We start from the raw sequence: 19,617 nt of genomic DNA on the forward strand, positions 1-19,617 counted from the left end.
TCTATCTCCGTCTTTCTATCTCTCCCTCTCTCTCTACATATTGTACTATATATGTGTATATTGGGTAGTTGTTGTTGTCGTTGTTGCTTTGTCGCCAGCTATAGGCTATAAAACAACAACTGTGAGTACAAAAACTACTGCTAAAAAAAATACCTACATACGAATTTGCTTTGGTATTTTTTTTCTACACTCTTTCACAGTATTTTTATGGCTCTGTATTTTTCTAGAATGACCCCGAGCTAAATTTCTTTTTATAGCTCCTCTCACTGACCATTCAATGGTCAGCCAAAAATAAATATGTTCGTATATTTATATTGCTTGGTCAGCGCATAAAATTGAATTGAATTTTTGACCAATAAATTGAACATATAATATTCATGCTTGCACAATACTAATAAAAATTGATAACAAATTTAAAAGTCAGTTGTAAAAAATGAATTAAATAAAATTTCAATGTTTGCATTTTCTTAGTGGTTTTCTATTATTATAAGTATTTTTTATCTTTTATTTACAAAGGTACTGACCAATTAGACTCTCCAAAACAAAAAATTTTATGTGTAAAATATTTTTTAATAATTGAACAGAAATTTTATCACCTTTTTATTAAGATTATTCTTTATATAAGGTCAGCTAGGCTTTATCATAAACATAATACACATATGAATATTCTTTTAAGTAAAACATACATTTTAATTATTTATTAAACCTTAAATTATACCACATTTTTATAGATAGATAAAGAGAGCTCAAATGGCACATTTAAATTGTAACTCCTTTGAAATAGTTTGATTTCAAAGAAAATTTATTAAATATACCAATACGTTAAAATTTTTTTACAGCTAACTTTTGTCGTTAACAAAAGAATAAAGGAGAAAGAAAGCGAGACAGAGAGACTGAGAGAACAAAAATAGTTTTAATGAGTATCACAAAAGTATTTTGGTTGCAAATTATTAAATACAGGATTAGTAAGTTTAAAGCAATTTCACTTCCTTTTATATCCCTTATTTTTAATATTTAATTAATTGCTAAGCTTTTAAGTAAGTTTTTCTTTTTTGAAGCTTTTAAATATTTTCGATTAACCCTCGCAAAACAGTAGAGTTAATATAATATAAAAAAGAAAACTGGTTATATTGTTATCAAGACGACACACACATTACAGATTTAAATAAACCCAATACAAGCCTCAGAATTGTACCCAAGGGAACACTCACACACACACACACACACAATGACAATTTTTAGGGTCGTATATTGACTATGAAGTACGGTCGGAATTGCGATTTGTGAGGTCTACGCACAATTTGTGTAAATATTGAAACATTTTGGTCCAAGGCATGAGATCTTCATCACATCAAAATCAGAAAATCAAAGATTGTGCGGCTGATTGGAGATGTGAAGTGAGAGTTGAGAACTGAGGACTAAGGGAAGTCGAGGGTTGTTTGACTGGCAAATTGAAATAGGGATGTCCGCCTTCAATATTTGATGTTTGCCCTTGTGAACTATGAATTACTTTCACAGATAAATAGCGAGTATTTGAATCGTTTCAAATAGATTTTCCCACTAACTGACCGATAGCTGTCATTGTCTATTGACGGGGGGACAAAGGGCAAAAAGTTCCCACCAATTGCTGAGGGCAAGGAACCAAGAGGTGTCCAGTGAACCAAGAAATGAGCAAAATTCAAATATTTTTCAAATTAAACTTAAAAAACACTTGGCTTTTGCTAAGCGGCTTTATTTTTATTTTGTTTTATGTTAGCCAAAAACGCTTTTTACACTTGACTTCAAATCGCTCAAAGGCAATGGGCCAACAACGCTGATGGCAATGGCGATGGCGATGTCGATGCCAACTCCAATGCGTTTTATGCGATTTGTGCTAACAAAAGGCCGCTTGGAAGGGGGACGAGAAATGGCGGGTTACGCATCAAAAGCCCTATGAAAAATGACCAACGCCAAATTGAAAGCAAGAAAAAATATGACCGAAATGTTGCTTTTTCAAACGGCCAAAACGGCTGTCCATGACGCGGCCAATGCCAATGCCGATGACGATGACGATGATGATGACTGTGCCAGCATGGCCAGGATGGCACCCACTTCTTTTCCCACTCCCTCTCACGCAGGTCCTGCCAGGGGCCCATGATGAATGCGCCCTGGCCAAAATGCTATACACTGACAAAAAGTCCAACTTCTAAAATCAAGAACATTCATCTTAAATATTTTGTTCCCAAAGTAAGACCATTTTAAGACCATATTAATAATACAAAGAATATAATCTAAAAAATCTAAGTTCTTAATACAAGAATAAAAATCTAAAATTGTTAAGAAAATATAAATATGTACTATTTCAAATAAGTCAAATGGTGGTAGAGAAGCTGCTTCTGTTGTGAAGCTTTGGGCGTCGGTTCAAATCCAACTCGTAACAAATTAAAATAACATTTATAAAATTACCAAGCAATATTAAAATTAAAACAACTATAAAAAATTATAAATTTTAAAAATCATTTCTAATTTTAAAATTTTTGACTTACATTTTAAGAAAGTTTATTCTTATAATAAGAACATTTATTCTTAAAATAAGAATTTAAAATAACATTTATAAAATTACCAAGCCATCTCAAAATTAAAACAACAATAAAAAATCATAAGTTTTAAAAATCATTTCTAATTTTTAAAATTTTGACATACATTTTAAGAACATTTAATCTTTTAATAAGAACATTTATTATTTAAAATAATAACTTAATTCTAGAATTTGCTGTTCTCAACGCATTTTTTAGACTAAAATTCTTAGTTTTGAGACCAAAGTCTTGATTTTAAAACATTATTTTTATCAGTGTAGAAAGCCGCGTTCACATTCCGCATCCGCAGCTCAACTGAAATTGGAAAATGTGCTGGCAAGCGAAAAGAAAATATGAGCAGTCGAATGGCTAGCGAAATGAAAAATAGTCAAACAGAGAAGGCCAAAAGCCAAAAGCCAAAGCCAACGCCAACGCCAAAGTCAAAAGCCAAAAGCAGAACGCGAACAATTTGAGAGGCCATCCATCGATACGCAATGCGACCGTTTGAAAATTATTTTTATGCGTTTATGGTTTATGCGGATCGACTCAAAGCGCGCATTTGAATTGGTCGCCCACTCCTATACCCGGCCACTCTCCCCGCACAATTCCAGCCTGGTCATGTCCTGGGCGAAAGTGAGGCGGCGATTTATTGCCGCTTCGTTGCACGCCAAATGAATATTGGGCTGGCAGCCAGAATTGCCAGGCTGCCAAAGCACTGCAACTATTTGATTTTGGTCTCAGCGTATTGCCAATATTTGTATTTCGCAGTCGGTTTTGTATTTGTGTTTCTATCCGTATTTGTGTTTGTGTTTGGCGCTGTCGTTTGCCAAAAACTCCAAAGTATCATTTTCAATTTGACACTCGGCAATGCGAAATACATTAACAGTATGCCAAACAATTGTTTTGACAAAAGAAAAGTAGAATATGTATTTGCTATTTTTTTTTTGCAAAAAGTTCTCTTATAGTTAAGAAATCAAAAACAATTATGATTGATATACAATTTTATGTAATTTATTTATTATTTTATATATATTATGTATAAATTAATTTTTTTTATATTATATTACTTAATATTTTGTCAAAATTACTTGATTATCTAAAATTTCAATTATCTTTACTTTTATATTTATATAACTATATATAAAGTCATCGAAGAGCAAATGACCAAAGGTGATTCAGAAGGTAAATTAAAAATAAAATTAATTGATGAAATATGATTTACATTAACAATTAAAATAGATTGTAGATGTTAAAAAATAAAATAATATTTTATAAATATATTTTTATTAAACAGTTTGAAATTATTAATTTAAATTTAAAACTAAAATGAAAATAAAAGTAGATATGTTTAAAGATTGTCGCCTAGAGGTTTCAAAAAATTTGTTATTATACATTAAAAATATGAATAATAAAAGTGGAACAAAAACAAGAAAATAATGTAAGTCTTAGTCAAGAAAATTGCTTGACTTAGTAAAATTATTAGTTAATTTTAAAACTTTTTAACTATTGTCATCATTTCTTCTAATTATCTTGTTCTAAGAAATATATTTTAAAATATTGAAAAAAAATAAAAAAAAACTTTAAGAAATGTTTTTTTTTTTCATTGAAAAATATGCTTAAATTTTAATTAACAGCTGCAGCTATAGATACAGATACAGATTTAGAGCTACGGCGAGTAAAATGTTCACACGATTAAAAAAAAATGGATTGCAATTAAATTCTAAATGTGCATAAACATTGTGCGACAGACAAGTCGATATGCATTGAGCTGGCTATAAACAAAACTCTGTCAAAGCTACATTGGCATTTGCCAAGACAAACAAACCACACAAAATGCGAATAAACAGAGTTTCGATAAACGAAGGAATAAATTGAAATTCCCAGTGCCAGTTTTGAGTTTAGTTTATATGAAGTAAATATGTGCGATTGGCCAATTTTAGGCACTTGTGTGGGACTCGATGAAGTTGACATTAAGCAAACAGAACATATTATTCATAACATTCACACAGAGCGAGAGATTGACCAAAAGTGAAATGTGCACACGCTGTGTGTGTGCACTTCGCACAGATACACACACACACACACACGCATTAACAGCAATCTGTATCTCACTCTTCGGGCAGACAGCGTGTCTATCAATGCTGCTGCAACTGAAACTGAAACTGGAAATGGAACTGAAAGAGGGACAGGAACAGGAACAGGAACAGGGTCGACATGTTGACACAAGTCCGCACACCGGGCAGCAAACCAATTTAAGTCTGAGTTGTGTCTGAAAACTGAAATCTAAACATCTGCAAAATTACGCGCATAAATCCTTTAACACTTTTGTTTTGGAATTGGAATTGGAGTTGGAGTTGGAGTTCGCCTTTGAGTTCGAGTTGAAATTAAAGTTGGGGGTTGCTCTCTGCCACACAGGGGCTCGTCAAATTAGCCCACTTCAGTTGTGAGCGCGCTGCGTGGCATGCCCCTTATATATGTATTCATAGCGGGTGCAAACTCAACTCATCATCATCATCATCATTATTATCATCATCATCCTTGGGCGCCTCATTGTTTACACAACTTCAGTGGCCAGCACGCGACAGTTTTAGCCTTTGCCGACTGAAATGCAGCTGCATTGCAGTTCTTGTTATTGTTGCCAAGATGCCTATGAAAATAAAAGTAAAAGTAAAGCAATGTTGTAGGAGCTGTCGATAAGAAAAGCAATGACACCACCCGCCCGACCAGACCACAAGGATCTCTTCTACTTGACTGCTCGACATCAATGTAAATGTTATGGTGAATGTGAATGAATGAGAATGAGAATGTGAATGTGAATACGAGTTGCTCCCTAGCTCGAGCCCCTAATGACCCCTATTCTCTCTTCCCCTATCGCGCGCATCCCTTAACATGTATCGAGAGTCCTTCTCTTTTTCTTCTTCTGCTGTGTTTGCTGCTTGATTTCACACACAAACGCCACAAGGTGGTCCCATTGCCTACACTGACAAAAAAGAATGCTCGAAAATCAAGACTTTTGTCTCAAAACTATAAATTTTGGTATAAAAAGTGCGTCGAGAACAAAAAATTCTTAAAGTAAAGAAACACATTTTGGTTTAAGAACATTTCGAATAAGACCAAGAATAAATGTTCTTAAAATTAAAGTCAAGAAATATATAAATTCAAAATGACTTTTGATTTTTGAGAATTGGTTTGAAATTGGTAACCCAAATTCGTAATCTACGGTCAATTCTAAGATGTTTTCACAAAGAAACCATAGTTTTTAAATTAATTCTTAGTCCCCGCTCTTTGAGTTGAAATATTTTGTGTTTTTAGTTTTACGTTGTGTTTTAAGGACAATTGTTGGTCCCTTGATGCTATGATAATTCTATATAGTTTTCAGAGTCCTGTTCCTATCAAGAGTTTTTATACCAAACCTTTTAGGATCTGACTTAAAACAGTAAAGATATGCCAATAATAACATGAAAACAATTTCGAAAATATTAATTTTTCAACCTCAAAAAACATCTTAGAATTAACCGTAGATTATGAAACTGGGTTACCATCTTTCAATTTTTTTTTGGCCAAACTAATACCGATACACCCTAATATACACAGACAGAATACAATCTGTCTTGCTAACTTTATAAATGTTATTTTATCTTGTAACGAGAGTGGGACTCGAACCGTCGCCTAATTCTTTTTCAACTGAAGCCAACCAGAGCGCCACGGGTTCACATTTTGTTTAATATAAAATAGTACATAATTATACTTTCCTAACAATATAAGATTTGTATTCTTGTATTAAGAACATTGATTATTAAGATTAATGTTCTGAATATTTTTAATGTGGTCTTACTTTAAGAATAAAATATGTAAGATGAATGTTCTTGATTTTAGAAGTTGGTATTTTTTTCAGTGTATGTCCTTCTTCGTCCTGGGGCATATTTTGAAGCCGTCTCGTGTGGCTTCTTCTATTTTTTTTACCACTTTCCAACTTCAGGCTGGCAGTTTACTTGTTCTTTATGCCTCTTTAGCGCTTATCATGCTCAAATGATAATTGAAGTGCCACACAAAAACTATTTATCCTCGGGCTGTCGAGCGTGCTCGTTGTTGCTGTTGTGGTTATTCAATATTACTTTGCCCACAATAACCACTCATACACATACACATGGACGCACATACATACATGCATACACAATGCTACCCTTTGCTGTTTTTTTTTTCCTTTTTGTTTTTAGTTATTTTATTAAATTTGTTTCTAGTACCCAAACATTTTGCTTCCGCCTGGCAATCCTGTCCCTGTTTCTGCCCTTTCGTCCTTTGACATTTTCCACTCTTTAGCATTGTCAATTTGATTTCATTACATCCACCGCTATTAACATTGATGTTGTCATCGTTTTACCTATTTTATACCCGCGCTTGAGGATGGGGTTTCCTTTCTTTCTTAGATAAGCAACCGGGCTATCATTTTGGTATGACTGTTGCCAAGGCTAATTGAATTGCCGCTTGCATGCGCTGATTGGTATCTTTCCCAGATATGAGTACCCCAACAATATATATGATCTGGCTAATCTTTATAGCGCCTGTAAACAATAATTTGCAGCATTTGTTACGGCTACACAAAATTGATTATGATTATGGTTATGATCATGATGACGATCACAGATGTGGTATCTCGGGTCGAGTTAGAGTTCGTGTTGAATTTATTATGCATACGCCCCCGAAATGGTGGTGATTAAAGGCTATAAAATATAATTTTTAGACGCGGACTTTGATATAATTAAGTAAAAGTAATTACCCTTATAGTTTAATTCAAATAAAACCAATGACTTGTAAAAAGAAATGGCTTAAGAAAATTTCAACATTTTATAAATCATTTCAGGGATTTTAAAAATTTACGTTGCTTTATTGTTAATCTTCCAAAAACGTATCTCTAATAAATTGTTAAACAATAAAGGTTCTTTGTGCATTAGAAAAGATTTACAATGAGCTCAGTTTAGTGAGCTTTATCATATACAAGAATTTCATACAATATTGTAACACAGAACTAATAAATTACAAATATCTTAAAACAATTTATTGTTCGAAAAGTATTAAAAAAAATTGACTTCTTTTTTGTTTGATTATATGAACTTAGTGTTTGTTCTCTATTTTACTTAAGATGTTCACTAGTTTAACGATTAACGATTAAATAAAATATTCATTATTCACAAATAACAATATGACTGATATTTTATTACTAGCATATTTAGTTTTAAATGAAGTGTTTAATTAGCATTCAGTGATGATAAAAATTACTTGAGATATAGTACCTAATACATTTTTATATATTAAAAAAATGTAAATAGGAATTGATGCCATTGTTTACATAATAAACACATAGTTTTTTTCGATATTGATTAGCAGACATTGAGTTCAAATGTTATCAATGTCTGCGAGTTGTTCAAAACTTTCTTGACAAAGCTCTCTGATTTGAGGAGAGTGCACAGTCAAACAGTATAAATTCCTCGATACTGGTAGAAATCATGTTTAGCCGTGACTGGCAGTCGAAATCATTGGCATCAACAGTTTCTTGGCATAGAAAGCAGAAATAGCAGTAGCAGCAGTTAGACGAACAATAACAAAAAGAGGAAGAAGAACAAGAACAACAGAAGAAAAGTTTTGTGCAAAATCGTCGAAGCTAAAGCCCAGTCTTAAGCCAAAAGCCAACAAGAAGTTGCCAAAAGCACGAGACAAAAGAAGGAAACCAGCACAAGCACAAGCATCATCAGCATCAGCAGGAACAGGGCCCAAAGACGTAGTCATAGCCAAAGCCATAGCCAAAGCCACAGCCAAAGCTAAAGCCAATGTAAAGGCAGCAAAAGTAGCACCAAACTTTTATTCCCAGCGCCATGTTTGGTTTGTCTTTTCAGCTTCCGTCTTCTACTTTTTGTTGCTCGGCCTTTTTTCTTCCCTCTGAGTGTGTGTGTGTGTGGCAGGTTTTGTGGGAGTGTGCGTTTTGTGGGGTTGTGAATCTGTGCTTGACTGCTTGACGGTCAGCTTAAGTCAGGCAGAGAGGCAACTGTCACTGCAACGTTTGGCTTTGTTGCAGCCACAAATAAAAAGTAGTCAACCGAAATGCAAAAAAAAAGCAAGGCCGCCGCAAATACTCGTACTTACAACGTGGAAACCATAAGAAATGGCCGCTGACATCCATTTGAACCGAACACGCCAAAGTTGCCGCTACTGTAAGCGTTTTTGTGTGTGTGTGTGTGTGTTTGTCTCAGCAAACACCAAAAATCGTCAAGCCGAATACCAAATACCAAGGGCCAGACCATCCTACCAGCCGGTAACTTTTGCTTCAAATTTATGCCAAGACGATAAAAAATAGAAAAGTTCAAGTCAAGAGTCTTAGTCGGAGTCGGTTAAAAAACACAGCCGATGACAACTTCGATTGCGACTACAACAACAACAAAGTGTCTTGCAGTTCCCCTACAAAATGCTTCAGCGGCATGCGCAATACCCCAAAATGGTTGCCGGGGAAGCGTACGGCCAATGGCAGCGCCGCTGAGGTGTGGCCTCAGTGGGTAAAGGGAAATTCCGCATGAGTAAATTTCCCTCGCTGCTTATAATCACTTGAGACACGCGCACTGCTTGCTCAGGGGCAATTTGTTTCGGTGGTTGGACATTGGCCTGCATGCAACCCTTCACATGCAATGGGAAATTATTACAACTCACTCTCTCTCACTCTCTCTCACGCTCTTTGGTGTGAGAGTGGCAGTTGGAGTTGTTTTTGTTGTTGCCGTTGCTATTGTAAACATGCGCAGGCGCTTTACACAATACAGTTGCAAGGGTGTGAGTGTGTGTGTTTGTGTATTTGTGTGAGTGTATCTGTATGCGTGGGTACATTTTATGCTGGGACTTTTCGGCAGCAGCGACGTCGACGACGACGGCGACGGCGACAGTTGACTCTGTAGGCAAAGTGAAATGCTTTGATTTCGCTGATTGTTCGATCACATGCAAACTGACAGCGGACTCAGCTGGTTGTCAGCGCGCAAATATCAAATCAACTTTAAACTCTCAACTGAACTCGTCGTGTAAACGTAACGTGTGAATCGCGATTAGTATTTTGTTTCTAAGTACGTGTCAAGTGTGGGCAAACTAAATATATATTTATAACTCAATTGAAATCAGCCCTTGAAACTGATTCGCTAACAAAAAAAAAAGAGGCAATAGTGAAGGTGTTTTTAATTGTGTCAATACAATGTTGGAGTTTTATCCAATGCCCACGAACCTAAATCAAGTTGGTAGCAGTTTGTATTCGCTGCAACAGAATCATGGCGGTGCACGTTTCCTGGACAGTCCGAGTGCAACGGCAAATGTAAACAACGGCAACATGACATCCGCCTGTTTGACCAACAACAGCAACAGCAACAACCATAACAGCAGCAACAACAACAACAGCAACAGCAACAATAACAGCTCGATAGCAACAGCTTCATTAACAACAGCTGTAATTTCCTCGCAACAACAACAACAGCAACACGCCGTCTCACCAGCGCCAATTAACAGCTGCCCAACGCCCACAGGTCATAGTCCCAGCAGCAACAACAACAATAATAATAATAACAACAACAGCAACAACAACAAGAATCAAAATTCTGCCTGCAACACATTAACAGCTGCTGCTGCTGCCGCAGCAACAGCAACAGCAGCAATCTCTGCCCCAACAGCAGCAACAGCAACAGCAGCAACAGCGGCAGCAGCAGGAGCTGGAATTGGACTCGGTGGCGGAGTCGGTGTGGGAGGAGCAGCGACGGCGTCGACGTTGGCAGCGGGAAACTCGACATCGAAATTGTCTGCTGATTGCAGTGGACGCACAGGTATGTTCCAAAAGTATTTTGCACCGGCAGTTGAGGCATTTACCGGCTCTCGCTCCTTTTCCGTTTTCTGTTTTCCGTTCCGTTCCCTTTTTCGTTTTTGGCATAGTTGTGTGTGCGTGCGGCGTGCTGTGTCTATGTGTGTGTGTGTGTGTGTGTGAAAGAGAAGGGGAAGGGGGAGTGAGGGAGCCTGATATACGTCCTGGTCTGGCCAGGACTTACGGCTAGTTTGCATCGTTGCTGTTGCCCCCTTAAAGTTGGCCCAAATTATTTTTGCAATTTGCGTGTGATATTCTAGGTTTTGGGGCTTCATGCCGAATTTACCGCTAATGTGGCAAGGTAGCTGTTGCAGCTTTAATTCAACATTTGGGGCAATAATAGCACAATTTTCATCTGGCAAACGCTTGATAATCACTTAAAGGAATTTTGATTTCATTTGCTTGAAAGTAACATAGTTGACTTCTTTGTAATACGAGTAAATGGTTGAAATCAACGGATATTTATTGGTATTTATTAACCAAGTTTAAATAATTCAGTTTACATTTATGATTTTAAATATTTAGGAAATTAGTAATCATTAAATACAATTGTTTACAGTTAAAATATATAAATTGTCGAGCAAAGTAGATTATGAGCTTGATAAATTGAATACAAATTAATTTATTGCATAAATATGACACTTAAGTCCAAGCTTACAATGTCTAGCAAAAGTCTCGAGTAACTAACTGATAGATATTTTGTATGAAATTAATTAAATGTAATCTTAAATAAAATGTACATCAGTTTAAAAAAAGGTGTATGTACATGAAATGTTTCAGTTTAAATTAAAAAAAAATTTTATTTCTGTTATCAAAATAATTTTGATTGCTCGATGTGACGTTTTAAATTGCTTCTTATATTTATTTTTCCCTTGAATGTAAATGAATTCAAAAAAATATACAAGAATGTTTCAATAAATCTAAAAATAATTTGAATGGATTTCACGATGTATCAGATTTATTTATTCAAAAATTCAAAACGTATATTATAGTACTCCATATTATAAATGAATCTGTTTTTTTTATAGTACTGATAGACGATTGATTTAGCCTATTTTAATTTTAATAATATGCCATATTTTAAATAAGCAATTGACGAACTGCAGGCAATTTATTTGGCTGTACAAAAGTGAAAGCATTTCAGGCCAAAAGTGTGGCCAAAAATGCAACCAAATAAATTTCAATAGATTTGTGAACGATATAAATCATGCCGACGGATGAACGAGTGTGTGTGAGTGTGAATGTGAATGCAATTGCGAGTACTCGTATGAGTATGTTATATGCCAAAAATATGAACACAAGTTGACCACAAAATAATTTTGACAATGAACCCAACTGCACACCATCTACGAGTTCGAGTATAGTTCGTATAGTCCAATAAAAGGCGATTAAGGCTGCCAAAGCTAACTTACATAGATACTCACGCACACATACGTATGTTAATTGTTGTTGCAGCTGAAAGTAGGCAACGGTTTTTAGCAGCTGCAACGAAAGTGTTGCTTGCAAACTTTACGAAATTTCTGGCCAAAATGCAAAGTGTGCTAACAATGTGTGATGCATATGCGAGTCCGGACTCAGACCGGGACCCGGACCCGGACTCTGACTGGGCGTGCTCTGTCAAGCACGCAAATAATTTGCCACACCCACACACACACACACACATACACACACACACATACACACACACACAGAGAGAGCAACCACAGGTTGAGGCTCTTTGGCAGGCAAAGGGTTTACAGCTCGTTTCCATATTTGCATATGAAATTTCTATTAATGTATGACTTTTGCACAAAATGGCTGGCAAATTGTTTCCGTTGCCGTTCATCGTCTCCAACTTGCCAATCACTTTAGACTTGAGCATTGCTCATCTTCTACGACTACGACTACGACTATGATTTCAATTTGAATTTGTATTTGTATTTGAATTTGACGCCGACATTTAGAAAGGAAGGCAAGGAATTTTAAGGCATTTGTGGCAACGTTTAGAGCTGCAGTCTCGGAAATGAACACACTCACCAGTCCATAATCACACACACAAAGTGCTGCCTTTTTAGCAATTTAATAGCTAGAGTTAGCTTTTGTCTAACTGCAACAGACAATTGAAAGAAATGCCACCAGCTAAAAATTAGTCTATTTCTTAAAATGATTAGAATATATACCATTACCAAATTACTTAAGAAAATCACTTAAAAATCTGTCGAAAAAATATTTTAATAATATGAAAGCTCGATTGTGTTACGTCAAAAATAATTTTGTCAATTAGAAACAAATTACGGTTGCTGTAAAATTGTAAAAAAATATTTTAAAGTTCAGCTTACAAAATAGAATGCATTATAATTATCAATTAGAAACAAATTACGGTTGCTGTAAAATTGTAAAAAAATATTTTAAAGTTCAGCTTACAAAATATAATGCAGTTAATAGCGGTAAATGTTTTTTCAGCCATAGGCTAGTAAATGAATTACATAATTTAACAGACAAATATAAAAAATCTGTCGTTCCTTGAATATTTTATTTAAAATATTTTATTTTTAAAAATTACATAGTAATGAAATACATTACTAATGATTACTTGATGATTTTTTAAAATAAGCATCAACAATAATGAAGCTTTAAAATGCAATTAATTTTTATTTTCATCACAAAAATAAAAAATCAAAGCAATGATTATATGTGATTTTAATTTTTTTTTTATTTAAAAATAATCATTAATATTGATGAATATTAATAAAAATCAATATTTTTAAATCATTGCGAAAATGTAAGGATTTCATAAATAGAAACGATTATTACGGTGTTATTCTTTTTCTTGTATCTTTCCTCGTTGTCGTTGATTTTTTTAATTAAAAAAAGACGGAAATAATTTTTATTTTGTGATCTCTGAAATATAACAAATACCAATATATATATTTATACCAAATGGCATAAATTAATAATAAATTAAATAAATATTAATACCCAACTTTGTTTATTAATTAAAAAGGGATTCATATTACATTTATTTTATTAATAATTTACTATGCAATTTTTTTAGTACCTAGATAATTTCTTTAAATATTCTTAGCTCCTATAATTTTATCAAATTATCTTTTTTATATCTTGTTATTCTGGCAGCACTGCACATTCTATATTCTCACTTGGTATTTGTTGTGTTTCTGTAGTGTCCTCTGTTTGAGCTGAGTGTAATAAATATTTAGTTGGTTTAGAATTGCACATAGAAATGGCGAAGGTGAAACTGTAAATGTGGAATTAACAGACTCGTAGCTTTGTCACTTTCGCTTTAAATTGCGGCAAACGTGTCGTAATTAAAGCCCACCTGTCATTCGGGCTGTCTGCCCAAAATCAACGAAAACCTATGAAAATCTGCGTGGCACGTGGACTTTGGGTCACAAAACTTGAGCCCAACAATTTATGCCACAACTTTTTGGCTGCCTGTCAATTTAGCTTCATAGACCTGCGCTTGCCTGTCAATGTGTCAATAAATGTGCCATAAAGCGTGGGATGTCCCCACGGAGCTCTTAAAGGGGGAAGGGAGTTAGCTCTAATCATAGCCGCCCTATGTTGATAAGCATTTGATAACGCGATCAGAGAGTTTTGATAACAGAGGCTTTGGGTGCTGTTTGTCCATTATCTGGTTGTATTTTATAGTTGCCGTCGTTAATGTTTATCATCGAGTTGATTTTGGAATTATCTGCTGTTTAATCTGAGTATGAGTATGAGTGCGAGTACGAGTATTTGACATGAGTGTTATTCGTTTGCTATTCAACAATTTTCACCTGTTAAAGGCATTCGAATGAATGAAGCTTGTTATCAATCAGCAGTCCCTTCTGTTCATTGGACTTCTGAATTGAATACGAACAACAAATAACGCAAAAACATATTTCAAATAATCACACTACAAAAACACACGCACACACACACACACACACGCACACACACTGTCAAATTGTCCTTTTGATGTCAATGGCGTTGTCAATGGCAAATGCAGCAAAAAGTCTTCATAAAACTGCAGCCCTGGCCAGGGCCATAAATTCCGATTAGATTACACAAAAGCAAAGTGTAAATGGATAGCACCATAGCATGACAATACCGCAATATCGCATCCACAATAGGCACTGCACAAACAGGACAATGCAGCTCCTAAAAATAAAACACAATAGCTTAAAATAACGGCTCCAACTTCAAAACAAGACTTACTAAAAAAATAATGCTTTTACGATGCTCAGATTCTCTTCTAAAATCTGTTATCTCCAATAGGATTGGAAATGCACACTTTTTTTTATATATTTAGTAACCACGGGTACAAGAGTATTATAGCTTAGGGACAATTTATGCAAGAGGCAGAAAAAGACAATTAGATTAGAGCTAGATTTGCCAAATTTGGTGACAATTCTCTAATATGCTTAAACAATTTATTTTAGTTTTAAATTTTTCCCATTTAATTTACAAATATTCTGAGACTGACTGAGAGATATTCTTTCATTTTATATTTAACGATGAACATTTTTCCATCAAAATCTGTATATTTAACAGAGATCCATACTAGACGTAAAAAAAAAACACCTGAGAATCGTATAAATTTCATATCTGTTTAACAATAAATTCAAAAGTTATTTAAAAAGCTGTATTCAAACTTATTCTTCGACTAATTATATAAATTTTAATAGTATAGACACACGTAGTTGTACTTATTGGACAATTAAAAAAAAAACTAGACTAAAAATAATAATAATAAAAATTGCTTTCAAAAGGCAGAGCTTAAATGAACCCGCGAAAAGAAAACAAATAAAAATCTTTAAAATATATCTATCACATAACAAGCTAACTGCCAACGCTTATTTTTGCCTACATTGAATCGAGTGTCTTATATCGAAGTTTTCCCAATTCAAATCCCTGAAATATTATTTTTCTGTCTATTTGATTAAAAGTTTAGGGGTACTGAGTATTTTACTGTTGAGCACAATCAACAGCAGAGCTATTGGTTTTTCGTAGCATACTTTTTCGGGCTCCTTTTGCTTGCATCATCAATGTTGGAGATGCTGCCTCTATGATGATGTTGCCATGATGCAGCTGCCTTTGTCAACTTTACGCTACACTGGCTTAACTCATCCAAAGCTAACTGGTTTTGGCCACACCCACACATCCTCACACAGCACACATTTGTGTATGAGTTTAAGCTGTTTTAGCTCCGCTCGCTTAGCTCCAACATCAGTTAAGTCGGGGAAAGGAGTTGCTATTGTGCCAACCATAAATCATGTACATTTTTCTGCCAGCGAAGCCGCAGTCATATAATACCGAGAGTTGTGAGAGAATGTCTCCCCCTCCTCTCTAGCCACCCTCTCCATATTTCAGTTGCTGCCAACGAATTCTCGTCATATATATTTTTTATGTTTACGAGTACTGCAGCTTTCGCTCATATTTTTTGGGGTACTACTTTTTATGACTGGTTTACAAAGCTCAACAGTGTGTGTACTGTATATGTGTGTGTGTGTGTGTGTGTGTGTGTACAGAGATTAGTCGGGCACTCAAGGCTGATGACAGTGTGTGAATCTGCGATTCCACAAAAAAAAAAAAACGCACAGCGAACTTTACGTTTCAATTACGCATCAAGAAGCTATCAATACAAGCTGTTACAGCCAGAGACGGCGACAGATAATTTTTTTCTGTCCAAGCCAAATCAGAAGAGATGTGGGGAAACAAACGATGCACTATGGTCCGGATGAAGATTTTTTAGGAATAAATTAATAACTCGAGAACGAATAAAGTTTTCTTGATCTAGTTTTTTGCATTGGGCTTATGATATCAATAAGCAAATGGCCTAGAAAAGTGGGCGTGGTTCCGCCTTTATTTTGGATTCTGTGATATTTCAATTTTTTGTTTTTCAAGCTATCATGACCAAACTCACAGGTTAGACGTGTTACTATGCCCGTAACGTGTTGGCAAAATTTCATCCAAATCGGACAACTATATCATATAGAAATAATAGGAATTATCAGTCGAAAAGTCATTTTTTTTCTAAAAACGCTATTTTTTTCCAAAATATCTGACCAAACTGATCGTATATAAGTGATATTATGCTACTGACATTCTGACCAACATATATCAAGATCGGAATACTATCATTTATAATATCATATTGTTCAAATTATTAAAATCGGTCGTGAACTAACTTTTTGTATGAAACAAGAAATTTTTATTTTTTGTCGATTGTAAAGATTTATCATTTATTCAATACGTAAACACGAGTTTTTGTAATTTTCGCCAATGCGCACTATAAAATAAGCCAAAAAACCATCATTTTGGTCATTTTGTCTCATGTGTTGTCGTCACACTTTAAACGAATACGCATTTTTTAACGTGAGGTTAGCTGAAATAAAGTGAAATTGTGAAAAATGCGCAAAAATGCGCAACTTGAGCTTAATAGTACAATTTTAGAATTGATCAATCTTTAAAATGCATATAGTCACATTGCTGACAAGTGCTGACAAAATCAGTTATATCTTATTAAAGATAAAATTTAAATGAAAAAATGTTATTTCGAGGCTAGTTTTTAAATTACAGATGGCAACATATAGCATTTTGATTCTAAGCAACACAGATATATATACACAAAATACAAACCACAATGAATATAATCCATGATAAATTTTGTTAATAAAGCTTTTAAATACGTGTTGTAAGACAATTAAAATTAACCTTAAAAATAAAAATATGCGTTTCATGTGCTCTTTGTTCAAATCAACTCTGTTTAACAGCTGATTGCTGAACAGTGTTGAGAAATGTTAAAATTTTAGTTATGCAACATTTGAGCTTGATGTGTTTTGAATACATCGCCATCAAAATATCGGTACTTTGAACATGTTTATAAAATGACTTTATTCCTAAAAAATCTTCATCCGGACCATAGTGCGATGCACAGTGGGGAATTTAGTCATTTTCCTTTTCAAAAGTGGGACATTTTTTACTAAGAAAGCTATTTTTAAAATTTAAAAAAATAAACATTTGCTAATCTTTAAAATTATTTTTGTTTAAAATTTTTCGGCTTAAGTAGACCAGAAATCGTTCTGGTATAAAAAACATCTATTTCTATTACTATGGAAGCTCAAAATAATTTTCTAATTATATTAAATTTTTTTTATATATCAAAACAATATATAGTAGTCTTTGCATTGATTTCTAAAGTAAAGAAATTTTTTTCTTCAAAAATTGTTTTTAAACAAGGCAACTTACAATCAAGATGTTTGCCTTTATTTTAAAAAGTAAAAAATATTTACCATTTAAAAATATGGTGCGATTTTTGGTTAATTGATTTAGTAATTAATTTTATTTTATTGATGTATCTGATTAACTTTGCAAAATACTCTTCAAAAACAACATTGATTACTTAATAAACGCGGAATATGGAAAGCTATACAATTTTTACAAAATACTTTTGTTATTTCAATTGCTTACATAATAAAATAAGTGTTTACGAAGATTTAAATTATATAAAAATTGTTGGTAATAATTTTTTGTATGATTTGTGGTCACAATTTTCGGCCTTAGGCCCCATAGTGCATAGTCAAACAAAAAAAGCAGCGAAGCACATAACACAGCGAAACATTTGCAAACGATTTGACAACGCACTTCATCCTCATTCTCGTCATGATTATTGAGGGAGCAACACATGTTGCCAGCCCTTATAGTTGGAAGTGGCATCGATTCTATAGCATACTAATACATTCCCTCCTCATCTCTTTTTCTTCATCAGAAGTGGGCCACATCAAGTGCGAGAAGAACTATGAGCTGTGTGAGGGATGCGGTCAGAAGATACACGACCGATATCTGATGAATGTGGGAGATGCCAATTGGCATGAGCAGTGCCTGGCTTGTTGCTACTGTGGCATGCAACTGCATCACACCTGTCACGTGCGCAACTCGAAGCTCTACTGTAAGCTGGACTACGATCGACTCTTTGGCGTCAAGTGTGCCGCCTGTTGTCATGCCATTTTGCCACAGGAGCTGGTCATGCGTCCCATTCCCAACTATGTATTCCATCTGCCGTGCTTTGTGTGCTACGCCTGTCGTCTGCCCCTCCAGAAGGGGGAGCAGTTCATGCTGCGGGATGGACAACTCTTCTGCTATCGCCATGACCTCGAGAAGGAGATGTTTCTGGCAGCAGCCGCCGCTCAGCACTGTGGCTTCGTTGGCCTCGATGAGGAGGATCTGTTGCGGCCAAGGGACGGCAGACGTGGTCCAAAGCGACCGCGTACGATTCTAACCTCACAGCAGCGCAAACAGTTCAAGGCATCCTTTGATCAGTCGCCAAAGCCATGTCGCAAGGTGAGGGAAGCCTTGGCCAAGGATACGGGACTGTCGGTGCGTGTGGTGCAGGTGTGGTTTCAAAATCAACGTGCCAAAATGAAGAAGATACAGCGTAAGGCGAAGCAAAATGGAGGCAGCTCAGCGGGCGGAGCTGGCAAAGGGAATCTGGCAAGCTCCTCCGATGACAAGGACACGAGTGAGAAGGAGGAGAAGTGCGTGAAACAGGAGCATGGAGTCGACAATGTGGCTGGTTTCTTGGGCGGCATGGACAGCGCCTTTGCCAGCCAACCGCTCAATCCGAACTTGCCCTTTTCACCGGATGGTAAGCTCCCTCTCTTTCTATCATTTTAACCCACTTAAACTAATCTCTCTCTCTCTTATATTCTCTTAGATTATCCAGCCAACTCGAATGATAGCTTCTGCAGCTCGGATCTTTCGCTGGATGGCAGCAACTTTGACCAGTTGGATGACGATGCGGATTCGCTGTCGTTGAATAACTTGGAACTGCAGTCGACCAGTTCGTCGGGGAATCACAATCAGCACTCGAATCCACATGATATGCTGGCCAATTTGAATACGAGCCTTATTAATCCCATCGACAAGCTGTATCTTATGCAGAATTCATACTTTAGTTCAGAACATTAGGCAAAGATGCAAATCGTAGTCATACGAATTTATTAGTGTTTAGAATTGCGGCGTATAAGTAATCTGTTGGCAGACACTGTCTTCAACACTACGAAATTTGGCCATTCGGCAATTTTGGCAAGCAACACACAAACAGTTGAGATTTTAAGCAAAAAAATATATCAAATGTGATTTTTAAGCTAAACGAAGTTTTTAAGGGAAATTGCATTACGAACAGATCGATATAAGCGAGACGTA

General features: G+C 35.3%; 1 protein-coding gene across 1 annotated transcript; it reads left to right on the plus strand.

Annotated features, from left to right (window-relative positions):
* The first annotated feature begins 9,537 nt into the window (after positions 1 to 9,537).
* Positions 9,538 to 19,538, plus strand: LOC117788510 (LIM homeobox transcription factor 1-alpha). The gene is made up of 3 exons (XM_034627293.1): positions 9,538 to 10,122; positions 18,199 to 19,057; positions 19,127 to 19,538. The coding sequence occupies exons 1-3, from the start codon at positions 9,778 to 9,780 to the stop codon at positions 19,378 to 19,380; spliced, it is 1,458 nt and encodes a 485-aa protein (XP_034483184.1). The 5' UTR covers positions 9,538 to 9,777; the 3' UTR covers positions 19,381 to 19,538.
* Positions 19,539 to 19,617: the final 79 nt, after the last annotated feature.

This window comes from Drosophila innubila (genome assembly GCF_004354385.1).
Source record: "Drosophila innubila isolate TH190305 chromosome 3L unlocalized genomic scaffold, UK_Dinn_1.0 0_D_3L, whole genome shotgun sequence".
NCBI lineage: Eukaryota > Metazoa > Arthropoda > Insecta > Diptera > Drosophilidae > Drosophila > Drosophila innubila.

Excerpts from the sequence above, each read along its gene's own strand:
- LOC117788510 (XM_034627293.1), top strand. The coding sequence starts at position 9,778 with ATGTTGGAGTTTTATCCAATGCCCACGAACCTAAATCAAGTTGGTAGC. Across the intron at positions 10,123-18,198 it reads GTCATAGTCCCAGCAGCAAC|TGCGAGAAGAACTATGAGCT; the intron begins AACAACAATAAT and ends GGCCACATCAAG. Across the intron at positions 19,058-19,126 it reads CTTGCCCTTTTCACCGGATG|ATTATCCAGCCAACTCGAAT; the intron begins GTAAGCTCCCTC and ends ATATTCTCTTAG.